The sequence below is a fragment of the Etheostoma cragini genome, chromosome 15 (genome assembly GCF_013103735.1).
Source record: "Etheostoma cragini isolate CJK2018 chromosome 15, CSU_Ecrag_1.0, whole genome shotgun sequence".
Classification (NCBI taxonomy): domain Eukaryota; kingdom Metazoa; phylum Chordata; class Actinopteri; order Perciformes; family Percidae; genus Etheostoma; species Etheostoma cragini.
The window spans coordinates 11875909-11901314 of NC_048421.1; the positions used below are offsets into that span (position 1 = coordinate 11875909).

General features: G+C 41.6%; 2 protein-coding genes across 3 annotated transcripts in view; one reads left to right on the top strand and one right to left on the bottom strand.

Moving 5' to 3' along the window:
* Nucleotides 1-5796: 5796 nt before the first annotated feature.
* LOC117957440 (retinol dehydrogenase 8) lies at nt 5797-8702 on the top strand. 2 transcript variants are annotated; one of them, XM_034893173.1, is made up of 7 exons: nt 5798-5974; nt 7055-7192; nt 7287-7448; nt 7547-7726; nt 7807-7900; nt 8054-8237; nt 8393-8702. In XM_034893173.1, exons 2-7 carry the CDS (start codon nt 7096-7098, stop codon nt 8600-8602), a joined length of 927 nt encoding a protein of 308 aa, XP_034749064.1. In that variant the 5' UTR covers nt 5798-5974; nt 7055-7095; the 3' UTR covers nt 8603-8702. The 2 variants fall into 2 exon arrangements, with proteins under 2 accessions (XP_034749065.1, XP_034749064.1); XM_034893174.1 differs by lacking the exon at nt 7287-7448 and having other exon boundaries at nt 5797-5974.
* A 1926-nt stretch (nt 8703-10628) lies between these two features.
* notch3 (notch receptor 3) overlaps nt 10629-25406 on the bottom strand; it is a 29029-nt gene continuing 14251 nt past the window's right edge. The window contains exons 8-32 of the mRNA XM_034893115.1: nt 25141-25326; nt 23952-24065; nt 22696-22809; nt 21472-21705; nt 21129-21239; nt 20830-21022; nt 20501-20646; nt 19980-20213; nt 19689-19841; nt 19343-19571; nt 19026-19227; nt 18753-18909; nt 18473-18657; nt 18223-18355; nt 17749-18119; nt 17097-17620; nt 16678-17004; nt 16438-16586; nt 16122-16350; nt 15894-15984; nt 15576-15744; nt 15127-15431; nt 14843-14990; nt 14633-14730; nt 10629-14521 (exon numbers count right to left, since the gene is read on the bottom strand). Coding sequence (XP_034749006.1) covers nt 13013-14521; nt 14633-14730; nt 14843-14990; nt 15127-15431; nt 15576-15744; nt 15894-15984; nt 16122-16350; nt 16438-16586; nt 16678-17004; nt 17097-17620; nt 17749-18119; nt 18223-18355; nt 18473-18657; nt 18753-18909; nt 19026-19227; nt 19343-19571; nt 19689-19841; nt 19980-20213; nt 20501-20646; nt 20830-21022; nt 21129-21239; nt 21472-21705; nt 22696-22809; nt 23952-24065; nt 25141-25326 — 6311 coding nt within the window. The 3' untranslated portion in view covers nt 10629-13012. The remainder of the gene's footprint in view (nt 14522-14632; nt 14731-14842; nt 14991-15126; nt 15432-15575; nt 15745-15893; nt 15985-16121; nt 16351-16437; nt 16587-16677; nt 17005-17096; nt 17621-17748; nt 18120-18222; nt 18356-18472; nt 18658-18752; nt 18910-19025; nt 19228-19342; nt 19572-19688; nt 19842-19979; nt 20214-20500; nt 20647-20829; nt 21023-21128; nt 21240-21471; nt 21706-22695; nt 22810-23951; nt 24066-25140; nt 25327-25406) is intronic.

The window sequence follows — 25406 nt, forward strand, 5'->3', positions numbered from 1 at the left end:
TGGTGAAGTTATGCAAGACTCTGGTTCTGGAATGAATCAGAAAAATGCAATGTGAACAAAAGCATGTAAGCGTTGAAATTGTGTAGCTTACTTTATGGAGGGAGGCAGTTTCCCTTTACCTCTGATGTTTGAGCATAGATAGACTAAACGTGTAGCTGTATTAAAGGCCGACCAATGCAATCTTCACACATAAATATATATATAGAGTATGTCTTTTAAATAATTTTTGGGGCACTTTCAGGCCTTTATTGACTAAACTTCTGAAGAAATGAAAGAGGAGAGTGAGAGGGATTGACACTCAGCAAAGGGCCACAGGTTGGAGTTGAACGTGGGCTCGCTGCATCAAGGAGTAAACCTATATTTATGGGTGTCCACACTTATGGGCGTCCACTCTACCGACTGAGCTATCCGGGCATCTTGCACACATTTGTCTTTGTGCTTGTTCAAACAGCTGCAGACTCTTTTTGTTGTTTTATTTTGGCAGTTTTTACCTGAAATATCAGCATGTTATTGTGTCCATCTTCACTAGCATAGACCATGCCACAACGATATGTTAGTTTAAAGATTAAATTAACATTATAAACATGCAGATGAACATTATGAATGTGCAGATGTATGAATTAATGTGGATGTCGTGTGATGTCTGGTCTGGGAGGATGCGTGATGACCGGGTGAAGGAGACTGAGAGTGGGGGTTCCGTCTCGGAATTGGTTTTGTGCCCGGACAGTTTACCTAGGTACCCAGACGGTACTTAGGAGAGACAAAAGAGAGGTGCACACCGGGATAAACAGGAATCTTTTTGAAAGATGAAAGGGATGAAAGAGAAGATGGAAGGATGAAGAGGAGGGAACGGGAGGGTGGGTTAAGCTGTCAGAGATAACAAGGCTGCTGCATGGCATGGTATGTATAGGTCTGTCCGGTGATCAGAGGCATGTTTTAGGGGTGGCCCTGCTCCCAAACCTAAGTCAACAAATTAACTACATTTAAAGCTAGCTGGAAGTAATAGTGTACTCCAGTGATCACAGCAAGGATCTGCAACATTAATTACAATTTTCTGTCAAATAAGTATCTGTTATCAGTGTTGGGAGAAATGCATTGCAAAAGCAACACAATTACAGTACACCTTTTGCTGTGACGCAGTAATAGAACACAATACTGAAAAAAGATTGGTAATATTACAACCCAATAACTATACTATGACTTTTTAATTGATTTTTCGACTTACTATACTATGACTTTTTTTTTGATGTACTGTACTATGATTTTGTAATCTTTTTTTGACATACTGACTTATTACCAGTTTTTTTGACGTACAGGTTATCCGTTTTTGATATACTATACTATGACTTTTTTTATTACTTTTGTGACATACTATACTATGACATTTTAACATACTACAACAGGACGTTTTATGACATGCTCTGACTTTTTGATCTACTGTTGTATGACCTTTTTGACGTACTTTTTTATCACTCAATTGACATGCTATTCTATGACTATTCATGACTTATTTCAACATATTGTACTTTTACTTTTTTATGACTTGTCATCACTTTATACTTACTGTACTGTGACTTTTTATCACTTTTATCAACATGCTTTATTATGACTTTTTCATCACTTTTTTGGTGCGCCATACTATTACTTTTTAATTACAGGAGAGACAAATGATGAAAACATAGCCATTTTGTCAGGGAAGCTATTTCAGAGGTATAATAGAATGACTGGAAGACAGAAGGTAGAGTGTTAAATTCTTGCATGTCTCATTAAGTTTTGTGGTCCAACATTCTGAGTGAAGGAGGCAAATGTTGAAAACATAGGTTTTGTGTCAGGTCTGATTGGTTAGAGTGACAAGAGAATGACTGCAAGACAGACAACTGGTTCTATGAGTTCTATTAGGTCTTTTTCAACATACTATGACTTTTTACATCACTTTTTTCAACAGACTATACCGTGACTTTTTTGACACACTGTACCATGACTTTTCTATCACTTTTTTCATCATTCTAAACTGTGACGTTTTTTTCCACATACCGTACTATGATGTTTTTTGACTTATTGTACTATATGACTTTTTTATCGCTTTTTTCCACATAGTATACCATGACTCTTTTCAACCTACTGTAGAAGGACATTTTCATAGAATTTGTGTCAGATCAGACAGTTTAGGGTGATGAGATTATGATCGGAAAACATAAGGGTGAGTGTTCATATCTCATATGTTTGGAGATGTTTTTTTAAGTGTTGAATATACTAAGTGAAAGAGACGAATGTGCCATGTTCAAAATCCCTTCTGTCAGGTCAGATAGCTTAAAGTAACACGAGAATGATTGGAAGACAGGAGGTTGAGTGATTGAATCTTACATGTCTGAGGAGGTTTTGAGAACCCATACACTAGGTTAAAGTGCCAAAAACATATGGTTCGAATAAGGTCAGATCAGAAGAGGCAAATGAAGAAAACAGGAGATTTTATTTGATTCAGCTACCTCAGTGGGATAAAAGCATTAGAAAGAAGACAGAGGGTTGATTGTTCAAGTCCGATATGTATAAGTATGTTTTGTGATCCAACATTCTAAGTGACCTATGACTTTTTTTATCACTTTTTAGACATACCATACTTTGACTTTTTTTAGAAGTACTAAACTATGAATTTTTTGCGAAAACGTACACTTTTTGTCAGGTCAGATAGTATAGGGTGATGAGCTTATGATCAGAAAACAGAAGGTTGCGTGTGCATGTATTTTATGTTTGAGGAAGTTTTAAGGGTCCAATACACTAAGAGGAAGAGACGAATATGCCAAAATCCCAAACCCTTCTGTCAGGTCACACAGCTTAGAGTAATAAGAGAATGATTGGAAGACAGAAAGATGAGTGATTTGATATAATATGTCTGAGAAAGTTTTGAGGTCCGATATACTTAGTCAAAGACACAAATATGTAATTTATGTGATTTTTTGTCACTATTTCCACACACAATCCGGTGACTTTTTTTAGTACTTTTTACACATAATGTACTATCACTTTTTTGACATACTATACTATGACTTTTCTCACTTTTTTTAACATACTATACTATGACTATTTTATGACTTTTTGTGACATACTATACTATTACTCTTTTATATATTTTTTTAACATACTTTACTATGACTTTTTATCACTTTTTTCAACATACTATACTATGACTACTTTATGACTGTTTTTGAAATACTATGACTACTTTATGCATTTTTTCAACATACTGTACCATCACTTTTTTATCACTTTTTTTCGACATACTATACTGTGACTATTTTATGACATTTTTTGACATACTATACTATCGCTCTTTTATGCATTTTTTTGACGGACTGTACTATGACTTTTTTATCACTTTTTTCAACATACTATACTATGACTATTTTATGACTTTTTTTGACATACTATACTATTACTCTTTTACACATTTTTTCCATATGCTATACTATGTCTTTTTTATCACTTTTTTCAACATACTATGCTTTGACTTTTTTTTATCGCTTCATTCAAAACAATCTACTTCTATTTTTCTATCACTTTTTTGACATACTATACTGACTTTTTAATCACTTTATTCAACAGACTTTACTTCTACTTTTTTTCACTTTTTGACAAACTGTGCTATGACTTTTCAAAATACTATACTTTGACTTTTGAATTACGTTTTTGACGTACTGTATGCTATGACTATTTAATGACTTAATTTAACATACTATATTGTGATTTTTTTTGACATACTGTACTATTACTTTTTTATAAGTTCTTTGAAATACCATGATTTTTTTTTACAAAATATACTATGATTTTTTACCCCTTTTTTCAACATGCCATACTATGAGTTCTCAATCACGTTTTGACATGCTACACGATAGCATTTTTCAACATTCTATACTATGACATATTTATCACTTTTTTAACATGCTATACTGTGATTTTGAATCACTTTATTCAACATAGTATACTTTGACTTTTTCATGACTTTCTATACTATGACTTTTTGGACATACTGTACTATGACTTTTTTATCACTTTTGTCGACATGCTACTCTATGACTTTTTTTTCCACTTTTTTCGACATACCATACTATGACTTTATTTGACATACTATATTATGACTTCAACACCTTTTTTTTACTATGCTATACTATATACTATGAATTTTTTCAACATTCCATACTACTATTTTTCAATGTTTTTTTCAACATATTATAATATGACTGAAAATATGTTTTCTTTGTATTTTATTCAGTGGCATGTGGATCAGAGATTATCCCTGCTCCAACTAGTCTTTTTCATGACTTTTTTGATGAACTACCCTATCAATCTTCAATCCCTTTTTTGATAAACTATGACTTTTTAACTTTTTATGAGATACCACATTATGAGTCTTCCATAAACCCTTAAAAGATTACACTTTTGTTTAATATATTGCAGAGTTTATTTAACATATGAATGAAATTGTTACTAATTCTAAGAATTCCCACTTTTCCAACTATTCTTACTACTTCACCTTCTTCTTAAGCAAATGTGCCAGCAATCCAATTTAGCTTTCAGCATTCACAATCACTTTCTACAGGAAATGCATTTTCTGGTTGTATTTACTACTTATTAACTCTGTTTGGGATGATTGCAAAATGACAATAGTCACATCGTTGTTGGAAAAACTTCTATTGATAAATACATATTTTAATAACGGTTTTCTAGTTTGTGTCTTGAAGCTGGGACAGTGGACCTGTCTAGCATTACTAGACGCCCCAGTAAGCAGTTACAACACTACATTAGTTGTCAGTGATATCCAAAAATATAAACCCTTACTCTCTTTAATCTGATGCATTTAAAAATGTAGGCCATATAATTTGTGAATAGCTCCCTTTTACTTGGCGGTCGGCTGAATATTAAAAACAGAGAGGTTTATTGTTAATATATGTTGGTAATGTGTCTGCTTGACGCTAGGGGGGGTTGACTAGTAGGATTACTTCTCTAGTTAGAGCGTTTACTACCACCTTGTGGTCACCATGTGAAACTGTAACAACACATTAAAACATCACGCAAGAGTCGATGCTTGTACAGTCTCGCTTTGCCAGACCTTCCTCCAAAGTCCGCTGAAGGTACTACCGAAACAAACTTTCGGTAAATAGCCTACTTTCAAAATTAAGTGTAAAAATATCAAAAACTGTAGTATAAAGGTACGGATATTTACACGATTTTGTATGATTCTTAACGAGTAGGCTACAGTGATAAGAATATTCTTACAATGAATCATAATGTTAATGCATATAATAATCAAACCTCCGTGAAAGCAAATGATGAATAGATAGATGGATGAATTATCAGTTTTTTGTCATACTTATTATACTTACTATTCCCACTATATTTAGTGCAATACTCTGGACCGTATTGTGAATTTATTAAAAATAACATTTTTTAGTAATAGAAACCGTGTAGAAATGACATTTATTTTGTTAATAATAAGGAAAACAACAACAACAATAATACTAATAATTTAATAATAATAATAGTAATAATAATAATAATTATATTTATAATTATATTTATAATAATCTGTTTTCCTTTTCATCATCCTTCATTAACCATTTCTGAGGCATCTACGGAAATGCGAGAGTGCATAATGTTATATATTCATGGTGCATGCTGTAGTTTAAAGTTTGACCCAAACTATAACGGTAGCCATAATATGGCACACGACGTGTCGTGATGTGTGACGTGCTACAGTTACAGGAGTCGTTGTCACTTAAGGAACTACAACTCCCACACACTGACTCGGCCTTTGTGACCCATTTAGGTAATCGGTGGGCTTATGTAGCCGTCTGTCCCGCTGTGACTTGGTTGTATCCCCCTCTCTGAAAGCTGCGCCAACGTTAGTTTACAGACCCGCTGGTGTACATCTTTATTTCCCAAATCAGCTGGTGTGGAGGACGCGCTGCACGCTCTACAGGTTGGTAGACTAAAACACCACCTAATCAAAACCACAGGCCTCTGAGTCTGGACTTTGATGGGGTTATGTTCCCCTGTAGGGGCTTAGCAGGGTCCGCAATTCTCAAAGTCTACTCTAGTATGACCTTATTGTATATTTTATCTCTGTGGTGTCACTGTTATTTGGATGATAAAGCCTACAGTGATGGGAAGTAACTATTACTTAAGTGCTATGCTTAACCACAATGTTAAAAGCGAACATATGAATGCAGGTATCATCATTGTGCTATAGAAAGAATTGTATACTGTATGTCACGGAAGAATATTGCAATTACGAACTCAACTCCACCCTCATGGAAAAAGTAATGGCCATAAATAAATACAAATAATTATTTTTCTATTCAATTGAAATTAATTCAGCTTTAATGCCTTGACCAGCAAGCATCCATGTCAATATGTGAAATCCTCCTTAAAGTATCAACAATCATGACATCACACAGTGATTGGGCTGGGACTGGACTTCCAAAATTCATTATTTTGTTATCATGTTGTGCGTTTTGTGACTTTTCATTTACATATACTTACTCACTCAATCACTCAATTTTTTATGCTACCTCTTTAAGTTTGCTTTTAATGTTCTCTCGTTATGTTATGTATATTGTGTTATTCTGAATATGTGTTGTACCACATGAAATAGCTGTAGCCCTGCTGCAGCTATTGGGGATCCTAATAAACTAAACTCACTGTGTCTACTGATCAACACATTAATCCTACAGGGAAATATAGATGATGAAGAGATTAAAGATAGCTGCAGATCACTCCACTTACAGTAATGCCATTATATCATAATCCAATGCAACTGCATGTTTTGTAATAACTCTTTCACATTCATTTTCATGCACATTCGCTAGGGATATCAAATAGCATTCAAGGCCAAAAAAAAAGTTACAAATTGAGATAGATGTACATTAGGAAAAAGTGGAATTACAACACTCAATCACAAAATACCATCTAAATTGAACAGAATGCTGATGGCGATGACATAATATTAGGATGATTTTCCTTTTATTTACATTTCACACATCATTTTTTGACTGAGCAGCAAGGATCCTCGTGAAGTTTGAGGTCAGAGGTCAAAGAGCCATGGGACCCAGGAGAGTGCTGGTGACTGGGTGCTCCTCTGGTATCGGCTTGGCTGTGGCTGCACGGCTGGCTAAGGATGAACTCAGACGGTTTGAAGGTCAGCCATTCACTCTCCTCAACCAAAAAAGAGTAGATGATATAAATAACTCCAGCTACTTACAGCCAGTGTATTGATTGTTTATCTGAGGCAGTGGTTGCCACAATGAGGGATCTTAGGAAACGGGGGCCCTTGGAGAAAGCAGCAGGGGACTCCTTAAACAAAACCCTGGAAATCAAAGAGTTAGATGCCTGTTGTGAAGCCTCCATCAGAGAGTGTGTCAACGGCCTGCCGGACAGACGGGTGGATGTTCTTGGTCTGTGTCCTCTCCGTCACATTCTCATAGAAATTTATTAAGTGAATTTAAGATCTCTCTACAAGCACATAATGACATTGGGTACTCCGCTGTTGCAGTGAACAATGCTGGCGTTGGCATGATTGGACCACTGGAGTGCCAAAGTATTGACGCAATGAAGAATCTCTTTGATACAAACTTCTTTGGCCTGGCTAGGCTAGTGAAAGAGTTGCTGCCCGACATGAAGCGGAGGCAGAGCGGCCATATTGTGGTGATGAGCAGCGTCATGGGAATACAGGGTGCGTTTGATTGTTTCAGTGAATTTGCAGAAAAGGAGAGGGAAGAGGTTGCTAACAGGTGTTCTTATGTTTCTACACAGGGCTTCTGTTCAATGACGTCTACTCTGCCTCCAAATTTGCTGTGGAAGGATTTTGCGAAAGTCTGGCAGTGCAAGCAATGAAGTTTAGCATCAAGTGATTACATGTCCTTAAAAATATATTTGCTTTTACAACTCAATGCAGCATCCCCACCACTACAAGTTAATGTGTGAGTGAGCACACAACAGCCCAACTTGTTGACTGTAATGTAACTGTTATTCTATATATTTTTCATATCTCTGTCACAAGGACGACTCTAGTGGAACCTGGCCCTGTGGTGACAGAGTTTGAAAGGAAAGTGTATGAGGATGCTGAGAAGATGGATCTTTCAGGAACAGATGAGGAGACTGCCAAAATCTTCCGTGAAGTTTACCTACCATACTCTAAAAAGATTTTCTCCTCATTAGGCCAGACACCAGAGGAAGTGGCTGAGGCAAGTGATGAAAATAATGTTTGCATTTGAGTTCAGTAGGTCACTAAGACAAATGATGGTGAATAGTAAAAATAAAAATAAAAAAGAATAATAACAATGGTTTTGCCAGTGGAAATGCATAATAAGGAATCCACTTTTTTGTTTGTATTTTTCAGCAAACCATTAAAGTGATCACAGCCAAAGAGCCTCCTCTGCGCCACCAGACCAACCGCCTGTACATGCCCATGACAGCACTGAAGCATGCAGATCCGACTGGTCGACTGCCTCTGGACACCTTCTATAAGATGATATTTAAACACGACAGCGTGTTCAATGCTACTCTCGGGGTGCTGCGCATGCTGCAGAGGGGCGCAGGGAAGAAATAAAGATCGCACAGACTATTAATGTTATTCCTGAGGGAACAGTGATTGACTTTGGTAGCTTTATCTTGTTGTTAGAGTTCTTTAGTAAAATATACAACTGTAATGTGACAGATGCTTCCTTCTTAGAAGCAATGATTATGGCACAAACCATAGAATATTGTATACAGTATTGTAACTAAAATAATGTTAATTCTTCATGTACTGTAAATATGGACCATCTTTTTCTTCTAGTGTACAGGTAAACTTCACTTCAGGTAAAATTTCACCATATATGAATTTTAAGCATTTTACAAATTTCTCTTTTAATTTAGTTATTTATGTTAATTTTAAGGAAAACTATAGCAAAGGCAATAAAATAACACAAAATGTATTGTATTGGACTGTCATAATTCTAACAAAGAAAATTAGTTCCAATCTTTTTTCAAAACTAGTAAAGTCAGGAATACTATAGTACATGATTTATCCTATTGGCAGACAGACTGGCATACAAACAAAAAAACAAATAAATGAATAATATATAATAAATAAAATAAAGGATCCATATATTTTCATTAGCGTTGTTGTAATGGATATGAAACTGAGTCTTGCACTCCTGCATTACACTTGTACTTCTGGTAAAGCAGATATGCTACCATTTCACAATCTATTAGTCACTGGCTCATCCATATTTGAAGCCACTAAGACTAGTGAATTCATGGTATAACACTAAAATCTAAATCTAAATTTTTTACCCCAACCAGCTTTCTCCAGATGCTTGTCCAAATCCAGTCCTGTTGTGTGGGGTTAAAAAAAAACTCTTAGGTTGTTAATACATAAAATATGTGTCCTGAACAATATTTAAATAATATACAAACATACTGTACATACTGTTGATTTACCATCATCAGTTTCAACCTTACAGCTCAAATCACAGCAGACCTAGACAAGGGGTCCTGCTGGGTAGATAACCTACACCAGAGAGCTTCAACAAGGGACCCCTAGGGGGTCCTCAGAGTTACTGCAGGGGGGGGCGCCAGATTATTGTATACTGTATATTAATTTGTATAAAGTTTGGTATTCTATATACCAAAAAAGTATATAAGAATGCTTTAGGCCACCCACACATTACTGTTTGCCCAGTTTATTATGCAACTTAATTTTCTACAATATCTGTGGTGGGCCCATGAACGCTTCTCTCAGTTAAGGGGCCCTTGGTTTAAAAAACGATTAAGACCCCTGTGCTAGCCTACACCCCTATGACCCCCCACTATGACCCAAACATGTTGTAAAAGTAATTGCAATTAACGGGAAAGAACAATAAGGAACAAACTGGGATAATAAAGAGAAAAACGTTACAACACTGTAATGAAACACATGAAAATATTGCATCAGTTAAATTTACCATTATTATTCTAATCTGAACACTTAAAGGGGTAACCTATCTACTAGTTTTCAGCCTGTTCCCATGAACCATACGTTCAAAAAGCTAAGCATTGTTATTGGTATGATTTCCACTTTTTTTTGCTGGGCGCGCTACATTGACTACTGCTATATAAACCCAGCTCAGTCACCTATTCTTGGGTAACAGAACCACCAACTACCGCTGACCCGACGGAGCACCATGCAGAGCACCGTAGCGGGTGTTACAGAGCTCTGTAGCGGCTAAACACATCAACGAACTGCCGCTGATAGGCAAGCTGTGACGGAAGTCTGTAGTTGGCGTCATGAAGCTTTGTATCGGTTTGAACAGCTAGCAACTGCAGCTCTGTAGCATGGAGCTCTGTGGCCGATGCCACGTGACCAGGCAGGGGTCTCCTAGTTTTCGTCTATCACACATTTCAGGGGCATAACTTTTCGTACGATTTCATAAGAACCCGTTCATGAGAATGCGTTTGAACCAGAAAAAGTAACATTTCAGACGTTAAATCAGTTAAGTGAAAAGAAAACTCCATTTCAATTTTATTTTAATGGTTATGATTATGAGGATCTGAGTTAATAAATATCCTCCTTTTTTAATATGAAACAATCACTGAAAACCAGGACACAAAAATGTAGTTCCCTACAAATTTTATTATAAGTAACTTTACAACTTTCGACTGTAGAAAGTAAAACCGTGGAAAGGTTTAATGTACAATGGTTTTGAACTACTTTTAAACAAGTATAGAAATTAATAATGATAGAAAATATCTATGACTGTTCTAATAACACAAGACAAAAATATCAGTCACAGCCTCAGCTTCAAATAATGCTAAATGATTACATTTTATTTTTGTCCTTTTTAGTACATAATCATTTCAGAAACAAAGGCCGTCTCAAGCAAAGATCTACCCAAAACAAACATATTTACAAACAGATGTTGGGAGGTTGAAATGTACAAAACACTTAGTGCGACCTGGAAGAGAAATTGAAAGACCAGTTATATATAAAAATAAAAAATCAAACAAAAAACTGTTTTTGTAAGTAAAATATGAACTGGACTGTGAACAATAACACGTTTCCTAGGTCTGGCAAAACAGTAGCCGAGTCTATAGTGAACAGGATAAAACAATAATTGAAAGATAAACTCTATGACACAACTAGGGGCAGTGTTAGGTCACCACAAAAGTAGTAGCTAGGAGTGGTGGCCTACTAATTTCTGTTCATGTTTTCACACGATGAAAATGCAGTGGTTTCAAAATTCTACTATATCAATTGAATTTATGCTGAAATGTCCATGGCACACTAGGGGAGGATTACCTCTATCCTAAACACTCATGTCATGTGGGGGTAGAGAGTTGGTCAGACATTACACAAAGTGTTAGCTGGATGATGGAGTGTCATCTCAGAATTTTGTAAAAAGTTTAAGGGTGCAGCACTACATAGTAGTGTTCTTTCCTTCAGTCTCTTCTAACAATCATCTTAAGATACATCTCCACTGTCCCTGGACTGGGAGCTACTGTAGATGCAGGGGAACTGTCCCACTGCATGCCATAAAACATCTCCCTGAGGAGTGACAGGGCATAAGCAGTCACAGCCCAGCAGCCACACCCTCACACTGACCACTACTCCACCACAGACACTACCGGAGGCGAGGTGAGAGTGTCAATGAGACCTCAACCGCCACAGATAGTCCAGAATGTTTCCATTTTGTCCAGTAAAAGACATGATGTGGACTTGACAAATTAAACTTCCACCTGTCCCGTTCACCTGGTTCCACTCTGTGTTGGATGCTGCTGAAAGGCACATCACCCAAACTCAACAAGACAGGCAAAATGGAGGAACGTTTGCAGAGAAGAGTGATATAAAATAGCAGCTGATAAGCATAGCTTAGTACATCTGAAGTGATGCTAAAAGAAAGGTATCCATGGTTTTCACAAATATACAGAGTATAAAACAAATGGAACAAACAAAAAAATAATACAAACTAAAAGGGCAGTGAGAGGCTGATTTTAAGGCAAAACAACACAGATATCAGGGCTGACAGTAGAACCGGAGGTAAGAGTCCTGTAGAGTCATGAGAAACTACAATTGAAATAAAAGCATTAAACCCTAAACCTTTACTCTGCTGATTTATTGTGAAAGTTCATAAGGAAAATGACCATGGATTAAATATCACCCATATATTATAAATATCCATTGCAGTTAAATGTTGTATTTGACCCACACTTGCCCTTCGAGGCTGGTCACTTGAAGTGCTTCAGAGACACTCATCTACGTTCTTATTCATAATACTCATGTGGAAAGTAATCAATTACCACAATTCAATCAAATCAGAACATATCACTACTGCTGAGCAACTCTTAATATATATCTGCTAGAACCAGTTTCTCATCTTTACCAGCTGTCGTTGGCCTAAATAAATATCAGTCAAGAGAGGTGAAAATTCCTCTTTCTGTCAATTAACTGGTCTGAATGATGAATTATATTCCTTTACCATCACTTGCCATACTGGCTAAATATAAAAGTAGGCGGTCTGTATAAAATAGGAGGGGGTGGCACATTATGTGAGAAGTTATAGGACAGAAAGAGGGTACAACACCTAAAAGAGCAATTCAGAGAGATAAAAACAATAAATAAAAATAAATGAATTCCCTTCAACATTTTACTTTTTTTTCCCATATCTACTTTTTAAATGTTTGTTAGTTTCCAGGCGAGCATCCCTAAGTCTTTGAAATGAAAGACTTGGTTTTCTTCATATACTTTTTTTATAATAAAAAACAAGTCCATCTGTGACAGAATTACTTCATTAAATTGTTGTCTGTTTTTTCAGACAACACACATTTCCCTTTACTTTTTTCTCTGCAAAAATACCTAGCAGACGGTCCTCTTGATCATAGTCAATCCGAATCCAATGAAAATCTTGGAAACAGGCTGACACATAAACAGACAAGCCATAGAGCCAGTCCACAAAATATTCTACCCCAGGTCCCATTTCAAGCAGGGCCCATGAGATCTTCACGCAAACACCTGCATCTTGCCATTGGCTTCTGGGATTTGAGTAATTTGGGTCTGGGCAGGGCCAGCAACTGCTGGGCTGGGTGTGGAATCTGACCAATCAGAGACGCAATGAGGAGAGGGGCTGGACCAAGGCTCCGGAGATTCTGGGGAGGGGGTCAGGTAGGGGTGCTCACTGGGCAAATGGAGGTAATGCTTGGGCGTAGCATCTAGTGCTGATGAGTAGCTGTGCTGAGAGGGAGGAGTTGGGTAATCCTCTGTTCCTGCAGTGCTGCCACTAGGCTGGGAGGGCAGTGCCTGAGTGGGCTGGGCTGCTGGTGTAACTGCCTGTGGGGGATGAGCAGGAGGCTGGGGCTGAGAAGGTTGCTGAGGCATCTGCTGCTGCTGGAAGAAGGATGGTGGGGGCTGGGAGGTCTGGGGTGTCGGTGGGGTGGAGGTACCCATGCGGGCCATGCTCTGCTGGTTGGTGATGGTGTGGTTGATGAGCTGCTGCTGCTGCTGCTGCTGCTGTTGCTGCTGCTGTTGCTGCTGCTCAGCAATGGAGGGGAGCTTGACTGGGCTGATAGAGGGTGTGGAGGTAACAGGTGTTGGCTGCAGCATGGCATTGCGGTAGAGCTGCTGCTGGTGCATCAGCATGTTTTGCTGTTGCATGGCTGGGCTCTGGGGGTGCATGCCTGCCTGGCTATTCTGCAAAAGATTCACCACCTGCTGGCCACACTGGGAGGAGGCCATCCGGCTGTGCCAGTCAAAGGGCACACTGACAGGACTGACCAAGCCCATGTTGAGCCCCATCTGGCCTGAACTCAGCACATATCCATGGTTAACATCTGAAGCCATGGAAACACGTCCCTGCAAGGACATTCCTCCAGCTCCCATGTCATTTAGTTGGGCAAGAGACACAGCAAACGGGCCACCTCCCTCCAACATGCTACTATGTACCATTGGGGTGTTTGGGACAGACATGGAGGAGTGAAAGAGCCCTGGTGACTGCATGGCCACAGGGGAAGTGGGGTTGGTGATGTAGCCAGCATTGCTAGCTCCCCCATGCGGTGAGTCCAGTGAGTCGACAGGGGACAGGGTAACTGAGCTCTCCAGTAAGGCACTCTGCATGTCCAAGGTCAGCTTCTTATTACGGGCCTTGACTGACTCCTTCAGACTGTTAGCATGTTGGCTTCCCAGGCTAGAACCCTTGGCCCCAGGCCGACGGTTCTTCTTGCCCTGTGGGGTGTTCTTCAGACTAGGCAGGAAGGCGCTGGGCGGGCACATGAGAGGAGACAGAGTGTGCCCCCCAGTGAGGTGGTGTCCAGGCCCTCCATGACCCTGGGGACTCCTTACTGTGTTGTACTCATCAAGAAGTTGCACAATGTCGTGGTGCATTCGCTCCTGAGCAATGTCCCTTGGCAACCTGTCCATATGGTCTGTGATCTCTCGGTTTGCAAAATGAGCCAGCAGCACTTTCACAGCCTCACAGCTGCCTTCACGAGCTGCAAGGAACAGAGGGGTCTCCTCCTGTAAAGAAAAACAGAGCGGATCAGAGGCTGTGTTAGATACAAACATATCTCAATTCAAGCCAAGTTGATGCAAAAGTGTGCTTAAAACGTGGATAAGTGGATGTCACACCTTGAGATCTTGCATATCTTTGTTTGCACCATTCTTCAGCAGGGCAATAGTGGCATCCACATTATTAACAGCAGCAGCCCAGTGCAAGGAAGATTTACCTAAAAGAGATAAACGATGAGATTATGCATCTTTTGTTTCAGTGAATATTATCACAAAACAGGGACATTTCCATCAGGACATCCACTTGAGTGAAACAATACACATGCATACCCATTTCATCAACTGCATTGACATCAGCATGACATGTGATGAGTTCCTCTACCATGCCCTCTACTGCCAGCCGTGCTGCCAGGATCAGCGCGGTGGAGCCATCATACATACGGGAGTCAAGATCTGTAGCCCGATTTCGGATCAGAATCTAGGAGGATGGAAAAGATTGGGTTCAACATTATGATTTCTGCATTTCTATACATAGTGTACATGTTAAAAAAAAAGTTATAGGCATTTTTACCACTAATGTGGCCAATAAACAGTATATGTTGACGTTTGTTTACCTGGAAGACACCCTGTGCATCTGCAGCCACTGCAGCATGTAGCGGTGTACGTTCTGTGTTATCCTGAGCGTTGGCATCTGCCCCGGCATCCAGCAGCCTCTTAGCCGCATCAGCACGGGCGTAGCGAGCAGCCAGGTGGAGCGCTGTCTCACCAGTGCGGTCTGTTTGGGCAGCAAGGGATGCACCCTGGTAGATCAGGTCAGAGATAATGTTGGCCGAACATTCCTCATTCTCCTCCTCCTCTGCTACCTCCGGCTCTAAACCACCTCCACAGAATGATGCCAGCATCAAAGGTGTAAAACCATCTGGTAGGATATTAAAAAAAACAGACATGGGTGTGTTTATGGATATTTAAGGGCTCAATGTAACATAATACAAAGAAAGTTTAAAAAAAAAACTGAAGAAATCCCAGTTACAATCTTAGAATTGAAGTTTACATCACTACCAACCTGGGCCTCGGACATTAACATCCATGCAGTCACTTTCAAACTCTCCTTGAGGTGGTGTGAGGGCCATAGTGGGAGGCACGCGAATGTCTGCGGCTGCAAGGTGATGCTGCGTCCACTGCCTGCTGTCCACTGCATCTTCACAGTCTGAGAGCATACTCGGCTCCTCAACCTGAACTCACAAAAGGAGATAAATGGCATTACTTACTGCAGGATTAAATATAGGATGGACTGCTGTTGTAAAATGTACACACTCTTGTGCTTTTCTATATTTGAAGCGATTAAGATAGTTTATAAATGGAAATATGCTGTGTAACTGACCTTGAGCCTTTTGGCCTCTGGGCAGTCCGCGTCCATCCACTGGTCACTGTGATCTCCAAGGAGAGATTCCTCAGCAGTTTTTGGCATGTGTCTGTTTGCGGATGAATATTTTAATCAATGTAGGCACAGGAAAACTAATACAATTTCAAAACAAATTCCTAAAGCAATTCCAAATTGTATTGCTAAAGCACTTCGTCCCAACAAAATCGTTGCACACAAATAACTTACTTCATTCCCAGAGCATCCTGGCCCACGGGTTCCCTGCGGTTCTTGTTGCTGCTGGGTTCCTTCTTAAGGAAGAAGCCCTCAGGGAACCAAAGGGTACTGTGCTCTCTCTTTCTACGAGCAATCAACATTCCTATAACAAGGATGACCAAAAGGAAAAGAGAAGCTATCCCCACCAGCATCAGCTTGCCCCATGTAGGTATGGGGTTAATACCAGGGGGGAACTTTTCACCTGTGGTGAAGAAACAAAGTCGTAATCACACATTTGTGTCTAATTAGTTTTACAAGTTCATTTTGTCTTTTAAGTATCTATACTCACCACGGACTTCCTTGAGCGGGTATGGAAAGCGGAGCATTTCTACAGCTGACAGGGCTCCCAAGTAGTCTGCAGCACTGTCTGCTGTAGGGAAACAGTCCTCAGAGCCCTGAGAGCATAGACGGTTGTCTATTTCCAGATACACTATGGAGCTACAGGAATAGTAGAGAGGCAGGCGTTTAGTGTAATGTAGAATGTAAAGAAAAGACTTCAGCTTTAATGTTTACTGTATGCCTGACTGACCCGATGACCTCCTGTTGAGGCTGCAGCTCCCGCTTGAGGCGTGCCTCTCGGCGGGTGTAGGGGCGGATCATGGCTTCTCCGTTGGGGTCCAGTCGGAAGCGCAGTGCAGTGTGCAGGATAGCACTTAATTTCTGAAGAAAAGCTGTGCTAGTGCGGAGAAGCTCCTCAGGAGGCAGCAGGACCACCAAAACCAAGACACCATCAGCGAGGGCTTCTGGAACCTTTTCTGCACAGTCCAAGCCATCCCAGCCGCATTCCTCTGTGTTGCATCCCTGGTCACACTTTCCATCAGCATAGTGGTCTATACAGTAGGCTTCATATATTGGACTGGAGACAACACAAACAGAAGGATCAGCTTAAGTTTTCTCAGATCAGCGCAGAAACAAATAAAGGAATCCTGACAGTAAAAGTAAACTCACTTGCACACTTTCTCCTTGCTTTTGCAATCAAAGTTGTCATACAGACAGTCAACGTTATTGCAGGACTCATCACACTGGCTGTTGTTGAAGACACGCCAGCAGTCTGCACAACGAGCCCAGGGGTTCACTGCTAGAGAACAGTCGCCACCGTCCCAGCGACATAAGAATGTGTTGCATTCCTTGTTGCAAACACCATCACTGGCTTTGTCGTGACAGTCTGCTAGAGGGCATGAGGGTGTTGGGGCTTCTAGGGATCTGGTGCTCTGCTCGCACCGTTTGCCTGCCCAGCCACTGGGGCACTGGCAGTGGAAGAACGGGAAGCTGGTCTCTTCGGTGCACAATCCTCCATTTCGGCAGGGCTGGGAGGAGCAGCCTTCGTTACTGCGATGCCGACACTGGGGCCCACCATAACCTGGCTGGCAGGTGCAACGTGCCCCCCTCGTGGTAAGTGTACAGCTACCTTCATTGTAGCAGGACAGCTCCCGACAGGACATGCTTCTTTCACAATTGGGCCCAGCATAACCCTAAAGATAGAGATCATTTATGTACTTAGATTGTGAACTTTCCTTAGACAAATAACAAAATCTATAATGCACAAACCATAAAATCAAAAGACTTGGTGTTGAAGTCCTTAAAGTTAATGTACACTTACAAGCTGACACGTGCAGGTGTATCCCAGTGCAGACCCGCTGAATACAGAACAGACTCCTCCACTCTGACAAGGCTGAGATTCGCACACACTGAACCTGCTCTGACACCTCCGGCCAGTGAAGCCAGGCTTACAGACACATTGGTAGTCATTAGGCAACTGGATGCAGTCAAGACTGTTGGATGGGCTGCAGGGGTTAGAGAGACACTCATTTATGTCTCCCTCACATCTCTCTCCTGTGAATCCAGGGGGACAATTGCAGCGGTATCCACCCACTCTGTCCACACAGGTGCCATTGTTCAGGCACTTAGGAGGAGCACTGCGCAGCCTCAGGGGTAGAGCACAGTCATCTTCATTGATCTCACAGAGAACACCTTAAAAGAAAAGTGGATTATTTAATACTACAATACATGTATTATATTTTTTTAATCACTTTAGTAATAAACATAGGTTTATGTTGAATATTTGTTTTCATACCCAGTGTGCCAGGGGGACAGGAGCAGATGTAATGTCCCACCAGATCAATGCAAGTGCCTCCATTCTGGCAAGGATGAGACTGGCACTCATTGATCTCTATCTCGCAGTTCTGTCCAGTAAAGCCTGGCATACACTGCAATGACATGCCGATGACAATTTCAATATCTCTACAATTGTGAAGAAGCACTGGGTGAATACTGACTGATACTGACTTATCTGAAAGAGATGCACATATCTACAGTGAACTCACATCACACTGGTACCCTCCCACATATCCCCTGCAGGTGGCGCCATTGCGGCAGGGTTTATCTTCACAATGGTCCACTTGGCTTTCGCAATAGCTTCCAGTGTAGTCAACGGGGCATTTACAATAGTGGGCATTCCCAGTGTTGACACAGTGACCACCGTGATGGCATAGCTCATCTGTCTGGAGCCCTGTTAATAAAGATTTGGAAGAAAATGTAACTTTAATTATCAGTTACAACACAAACAGAGACCGAGAGGTTAAATGTCATGCAACACCCACATACCTCTATGGCGAGCAGCTGTCTCACAAGAAACCCTTGAGATGTCACAGTAACGTCCAGACCAGCCATTAGTACAGTCACAGATAAAGGAAGCATCCTTTTGGCGACAGCGTCCTCCATTTTGGCAAGGAGATGAGCGTCTGCACCAGTCGACTGGTGTCTGGGGAGACAAGAGGCAAATAAACACGTATCAGCATTTATTAGTCTAAAAACAAAGTCATAAAGACACAAGGCCTTTACAAAACCTTTCAGAAGTGTCGGTGAGTGTGTGTGTACCTGGCAGCGGGTGCCAGTGTAGCCCTTTGGGCAGGAGCAACGGAAGGACTCGAGGGCATCTTGACAGATGCCTCCATTAAGGCACGGCTGGGAATCACACTCGTTGACCTCGTATTGACAGTGGGAGCCAGTGAAGCCTGAGCGGCAGGTACAGGAATAGCCGTTGATTTTATCTGTACACGTTCCTCCATTAAAGCAAGAGCTGTGGACATGAATATGTGTTATTGCCTCATTCATTAGTTATATAGTATATGTGTCTATTAGCAGGTTGAGAAGGTACACAGTGAGACACAGCTCCATGACTCAAACACACTCACCTTTCAGTGCAATCAGGGATGTTGGTTTCGCAGTGGATGCCAGTAAAACCAGGCCTACAGGTGCAGGTGTAGGAGTTAACATAGTCTGTGCATGTAGCTCCATTTTTGCAGGGAGAACTTTGGCATTCATTGATCTCTAAAGCACAGCGGGGCCCAGTAAAGCCTGCCAGGCAGCTACAGTGGAAGGAGTTCACACCATCTGTGCAGGAACCTCCACTTAGGCATGGATCTGATGGCACAAAAGAAGAAGATTTGGTCAAGAACAGTATACATGAACCTGTTATTGAGTTTGACGGCAACAGACAGTTAAAGTAATTAAGCACGCTACATTTATGTGGCCACTCACTAGGAGAACAGTCATTCACGTCTGTTTCACACGTCAGCCCAGTAAATCCAGCTCTGCAGGAGCACACAAAGCCTCCAAGTGTGTTAGCGCAGGTCCCACGGTTCTTGCAGGGGTTTGAGATGCATTCATTCACATCTATGTTACACAATTGACCTGTAGAATGTAAAACAAGGGTATAATAAGGTTTAACTCAAGATCATAAGTAATCATGCAGTGAGACTTTCTGTTAACTTCCAGACAGATTATCTCACAAAAGCAGGCAGTGCGTCGATAAGCAGAAAAACAGCTTACCTTGCCACCCTGACTGGCAGTTACATTGATAACCCAAGTAGTCTGGGGTGTGTGTGCAGATGGCATGATTTGCACAGGGGTTAGGGGAACAAGGGGTTAGGACATCAGCACAAGTGGGTCCACTGTAAGGAAGCTCACACAGACAGGTGAAACTTGCCACACCGTCCACACAGGTGCCCTTGTTCAGACAGGGACTGGATGCACATTCGTTGATGTTCACCTGGCAGAGGTTACCTGTTGGGGGGGGCAGCGAAGACATTTAAACATTACAACATTGCCTACCACTGGTGAATGTATCGACACATTTTTAATATACCACTAGAGGGAGGTAGACAATGGTCATACCGATAGGGGAAAATTAAGGACATGGTAGGAATCTTTTAGACTAAAATGTGTCTATAAAGTCTATAAGATACATAGTTAAGACTTTATTTACTGCACATGCTGCATTAGTGTGATCCTCACTTTGTACTGTGTTTTTTTAGGTTGATGTATGTTGGGCTACTCTGCCACCCTCTTACCTCTGAAGCCTTGGCGACACTTGCAGGTGAAGCCATTGAGCTGGTCAATGCACGTGCCAGCATTCTGGCAGGGACTCGGCAAACAGTCGTTCCTGTCAAGGTCACAGTTCTTCCCCACCCATCCAGGCTCACAGTCACAACGGTAACTGGAAATACAGGAATATAGTCATTAATTCAAAAGTTGCCAAGTTCAAGAGGTGAAATAACAATGCACTGATGTTCAAGTTGAAACCTGTGGAATTAGCAACAAGCTTGCGAGATAGTCATGCAAGGTTGCTCCTTGATGTCATATGTGATGCCACTTTAACAAAGTCTGTAAGAGTTCATACCCGTTGATGTCATCCCTGCATGAGCCATGGACACATGGGCTGCTGCCACACTCATCCACCTGGGAGTAACAGTAAGGGGGTTTAAAGCCCTCAGGACACTGGCAGTGAAATCCATTCTCTTCATCCACACATGTCCCTCCATTTCTACAGGGGCTAGATGCACACTCGTCTATCTCCACATTACACTTGGAACCTGGCAGGAGAGATGTCAGACACAATCAGAAGTGTGTTTGGCAACATTTCCAATGATGATTGATTTCTCATCTCAAATTCGTGCTGTCATTTTCAGAGGGCCTTACCAGTGAAGCCAGGTTTGCAAACACAGTCATAGCGGTTGATGCCATCTTTGCAGATGCCATAGTCACATGGGTTACTGGCACAATCATCAAAGTTTATTTCACAGTTTGTGCCTGTGTTGACAAAAGAGTTAGAGTTTTTACATTAGGCTTGCGGAAATTTCAAAAATCATCTTAACAATGGCGGGGAATATGCTTCAGTGAATGACAATTATATGATATTATGGTATATCTATCCCATTATTTTAGTTTTTACCCCCAACAGCAACATCACTTAAAAAATTAAAATAATTAAAAGGTTTGAATTGACAGACCGACTATGTGATTTTGTAGTTATTTGTCTTACCTGAGGTTCCATGTTGGCACTGGCAGATGTACTTGTTGACCAGGTCCACACACTTGCCCCCATTCTGACAAGGGTTGCTGTGGCACTCATTGAGCTGATTCTCACAGCGATAGCCTGTGTAGCCAGCATCACAGTTACAGGTGTAACTGGCAATGCCATCTACGCAAGTACCATGGTGGCATGGGTCGGGCTGACAGTTGTTGATATTACTTTCGCAGAGTGTCCCTTCATAACCTAAACAGGAAAAAAAGGATAAATGGCGATTAATGTTAAAACATTTACGTAGTCATTTTATGCAGCAAAGCCTTTTGCTGAAGGAAAGCCCATTCTAGTCCCCTATTTTCAATTTTTCCTTGAATGGCCATTTCCTTCAAATTTTTCTTTTCTTCTCAATACATTAGTTATTTTGTTCAATTATCTCGGTCTGTTTCCCGCCTTTTCTTTATAAAAGCTTCTACAATTTTGGGTTCTTATTACTGTGGTTTCCATGTTGACATTGTTTGTGTGTTGGGCAAGAAAAGCGTTGGTTTGTATGGTATGAGTGTAGTGCAGTGCTGAGTTGGGCAAAGCAGTAAAGAAGGGCCCAACACAGGCCTCCCAGTACTGCTTTTGTTCTCAGTGGCGGAGGGAACAATAGGCTGCACCACGTCAAACAGGGCCACTTCACTCAACAGAAGGGGCCCACAAACACAGGGAATACCAAGCAGCTGCCCACTGAAACAATAAGAAGGCTCTTTCGTAGACTTAGGTCCTAACAAACATGTTCAATATCATTGTATATACACAGTATGATCATACGCGCAGCCTTTTTGACAAACTTCAATGCAGCTCACTGTATCTGGGCTTGTTTTCAAACATGTACTTGATTAAATGTGAAGAAATGAAAGTTAAATTGGAGCATAAGGTGGTGTGTGGGGGTTTAACAGATGAACAGATGTCAGGGTGATGACCAAGGCTCTTTTCTTGCCAACTGCTGGTCTCCTCAGTGACCCCATGATCCTGAGAGCCGACGAGGGAAAGAGGGGGATTAGGGGCCTCAAGTCAGTCTGCTTGGCCAGCAGACATCCAGAGAAATCGCTGACCCCCCCCCCAAAACATTTAACATTTAACAAAGACCAAACACAGCCCAACAAGTGGTTAAGGCTCATCTGCTCTTCTGCTAGGAGGACACATTGAGCTGTGTAAAACTATTCACTGACAACTATTAGGTACAGAAGCCCTTACCTTCAGCACAGCGGCACTCGAACCCATTTGGCCGGTCGTAGCATTTCGCTCCATTCTGGCAGGGCGTGCTGGCGCACTCATCTATGTCGATCTGACACATGGTGCCAGTAAACCCTGGGACATGCAAACACAGAGGTGAAGGGTCAAAAAGAAGGTCCAGTGGAAAGGTCCGTGCTCAGGTCAGAGGGCAGTTCTGTCTCTTCTTAGAAGGGCAGAGGTCTTTGGCTAGGTTTGTGACGTTGGTCTGGCTAAAGTTGGGTTTGAGTGTCTCGACTGGTTAAGGAGATGTCATCGGTGCACTTGGACCAATGCCAAGATGACCACTACCAAATGCAATGGAAAGCCTGCAACCTAGATTATGTTTTTGAGGAGGGACTTACATCTAGTGCATACAATGTGGATATGAAAATAAATGAATATTGCTAATAGGTGGTATGAAATATCTGGGCAGACAAAATGTATGCACTTCAGGTTATTGTACATTTCCGAGTATCTGCACAATGCCAGCTCTCACTGGATTGTCTGGACCCAGTATATAAACACTTATATGGAATGTCTGGAAAAATGGCTAATTTTAACAACAACAACAATAATAACAATACAAATTATTAATACTATTGTATCTAAAACCTACTGGCTTGAAAAGCTTGAGAAACTGAGAAGGCTTGAAATCAGTGGGCACAGTGCCCAGACAGGGGTGAATTGGTGCATTGGTAGCACACTGCTCAGTTGATTAACAGTGTCAGGAGGGTCTGTGTGTTGGTGCTTGGGCTACTAAAGGGGGGGTTAGAGGAGACGGTGGGATTGTTTTCTCTTTTAGGGAAACCCCCCTCTCCTCTTCCTGCATCAGCTCCACCACCTCAATAGCTAGATGGGGGGTGGAGAGGGTACGTCTGTCCCAGATGTAAATTGAGGACCTGGAAAAGAATCTCATTAGCAGGACTGCTGTTCCCCACCACCACCAGGGCAAGATGAGGGAGACTGCTGTCCCTTCCACATTCCAATGAGGAGGGAATGGGGGTCACAATAGTGTCTTTGTTCAAGCTAGGAGGAGAGCATAGGCAGCCTTGCGGGCCTGCCTTTTTATACAAGTGGTGGCCCTTAACACCAGCAGGCAGAAGTAGCAAGGCCGACCATCCCTCCTCTGGTTCAGGGGACATTTAAACTTTGGCTCTCTATTTTTACTTTTGCTGTCACTGAATTGGAGTTGTTAACAGGGATAGAAATAAACACAGGGAATAGAAATAAAGTCTTACCTGGCTGGCAGGTGCATGTAAAGCCATTGACCATGTCCCGACAGATGCCGTCATTCACACATGGGTTGCTCTCACAGTCGTCTACGTCAACCTCACAGTAAGTCCCCATGTAGCCTGAAAGACAGAAGTTCAATCTGAATACATGTATGTTTTTGTATTTCAAGCAGATTCTATATGACCAATTTGTATGTCAGTTCAAGCCAACATGGTGTGCATGCATTTGTGTGTATTCTTTGCAACGGGGAAATTATCTGAAATGATCTGTGGAAAACGTTTTTGTCATGGGAGGCCTCAGAGTTTTTGACGCTGGTCTCTGCTGAACCACAGGATGAATAAAAGATCCCTAGACCATTCCCAGGGTTCCCACTTTCCTGACCTGAAATCACCACATCCTACTGTCAACAGAGCATTACCCCTCTCTGGGTCAGTCTCCCATTCACCAGATGAATGTTATACATTCTGCGTTAGCAAACTATAGATGAGTCCTTCATTGAGGTGAAACAGAGTGTGGATCAGAGTGCTGGGGGAGAGGCTAGCATGGAATCAGAAATAATCAGTAGCTCCACATGAGCTTTGCCAGGCTGGCTGAGGATGAGGAGGGTGAAGAGGAAGGGCCTGTCTCTGGAAATGAAGGGGGAGGGGGAGAGGCTCTGGGAAAAAGCCTCTTTCCCTCTCTGTGTGTATGAGGGGTGCAAAGTGGAGCACAGAGGGGCCCTATTGTTCCGCTCCATTCCCACCACTCTACCACTCATTAGTATTCACAGCACACTCCTCCCCCTAACTGCTCGCCCTCTCTCACATACAGTCCTATAGACCCGACTCCCAGCTCTAATTTGTATAGTTCCCAAAACCCCAGGATGCATGTAGGACTGTGCGTGAGAGTTTCACTGTGTTTTTGTCACTTAGTGTCCAACCATCACTTAGTCCAAACTAATACCCTGTCTGGCTGTATAGTGCAGTGAGAGTAGAGCAGTGCCTCCGTACCCCCAACACAAATAGGAATGCATTACATAACATTCTACATTGGCAGCCGGTATGACAGAATTTTTAGATGATGCTATGTCTAGTTTAAATAATAAGTTGTTCCAGTCTGCTTTTGGTTTGGACTGTCCCAAGTGAATGACATTGTGCTGACTTGAGGTAGTGTATTGTTTTACTGGCAATGCTAAAACATAACAGCCCTGAATACCTGGCATGCAGATGCAGGTGAACTCTCCAATGCGGTCGAGGCAAGTGGCATCATTCTGGCAGGGCATGGACAGGCATTCGTTTATGTCAATTTCACATCTCGGTCCGGCATATCCCCGGCCACACTGACACTGAAAGGAGCCCTCTGTGTTCACACATTTTCCAAAATGCTCACATGGGTTGGCACCTGCGGGGAGAAGGTCAAAGTTCAGTATATGAAACACATTTAGTCAAAAGACAAAGCAGAGAACCTATGACCACAATAGT

Bases quoted from the DNA above. Each gene is read 5' to 3' on its own strand.
- LOC117957440 (XM_034893173.1), top strand. From the start codon at position 7,096: ATGGGACCCAGGAGAGTGCTGGTGACTGGGTGCTCCTCTGGTATCGGC. The intron at 7,727-7,806 runs GTGCGTTTGATT...GTTTCTACACAG, and splicing joins CAGCGTCATGGGAATACAGG to GGCTTCTGTTCAATGACGTC. The intron at 7,901-8,053 runs GTGATTACATGT...CTCTGTCACAAG, and splicing joins GCAATGAAGTTTAGCATCAA to GACGACTCTAGTGGAACCTG.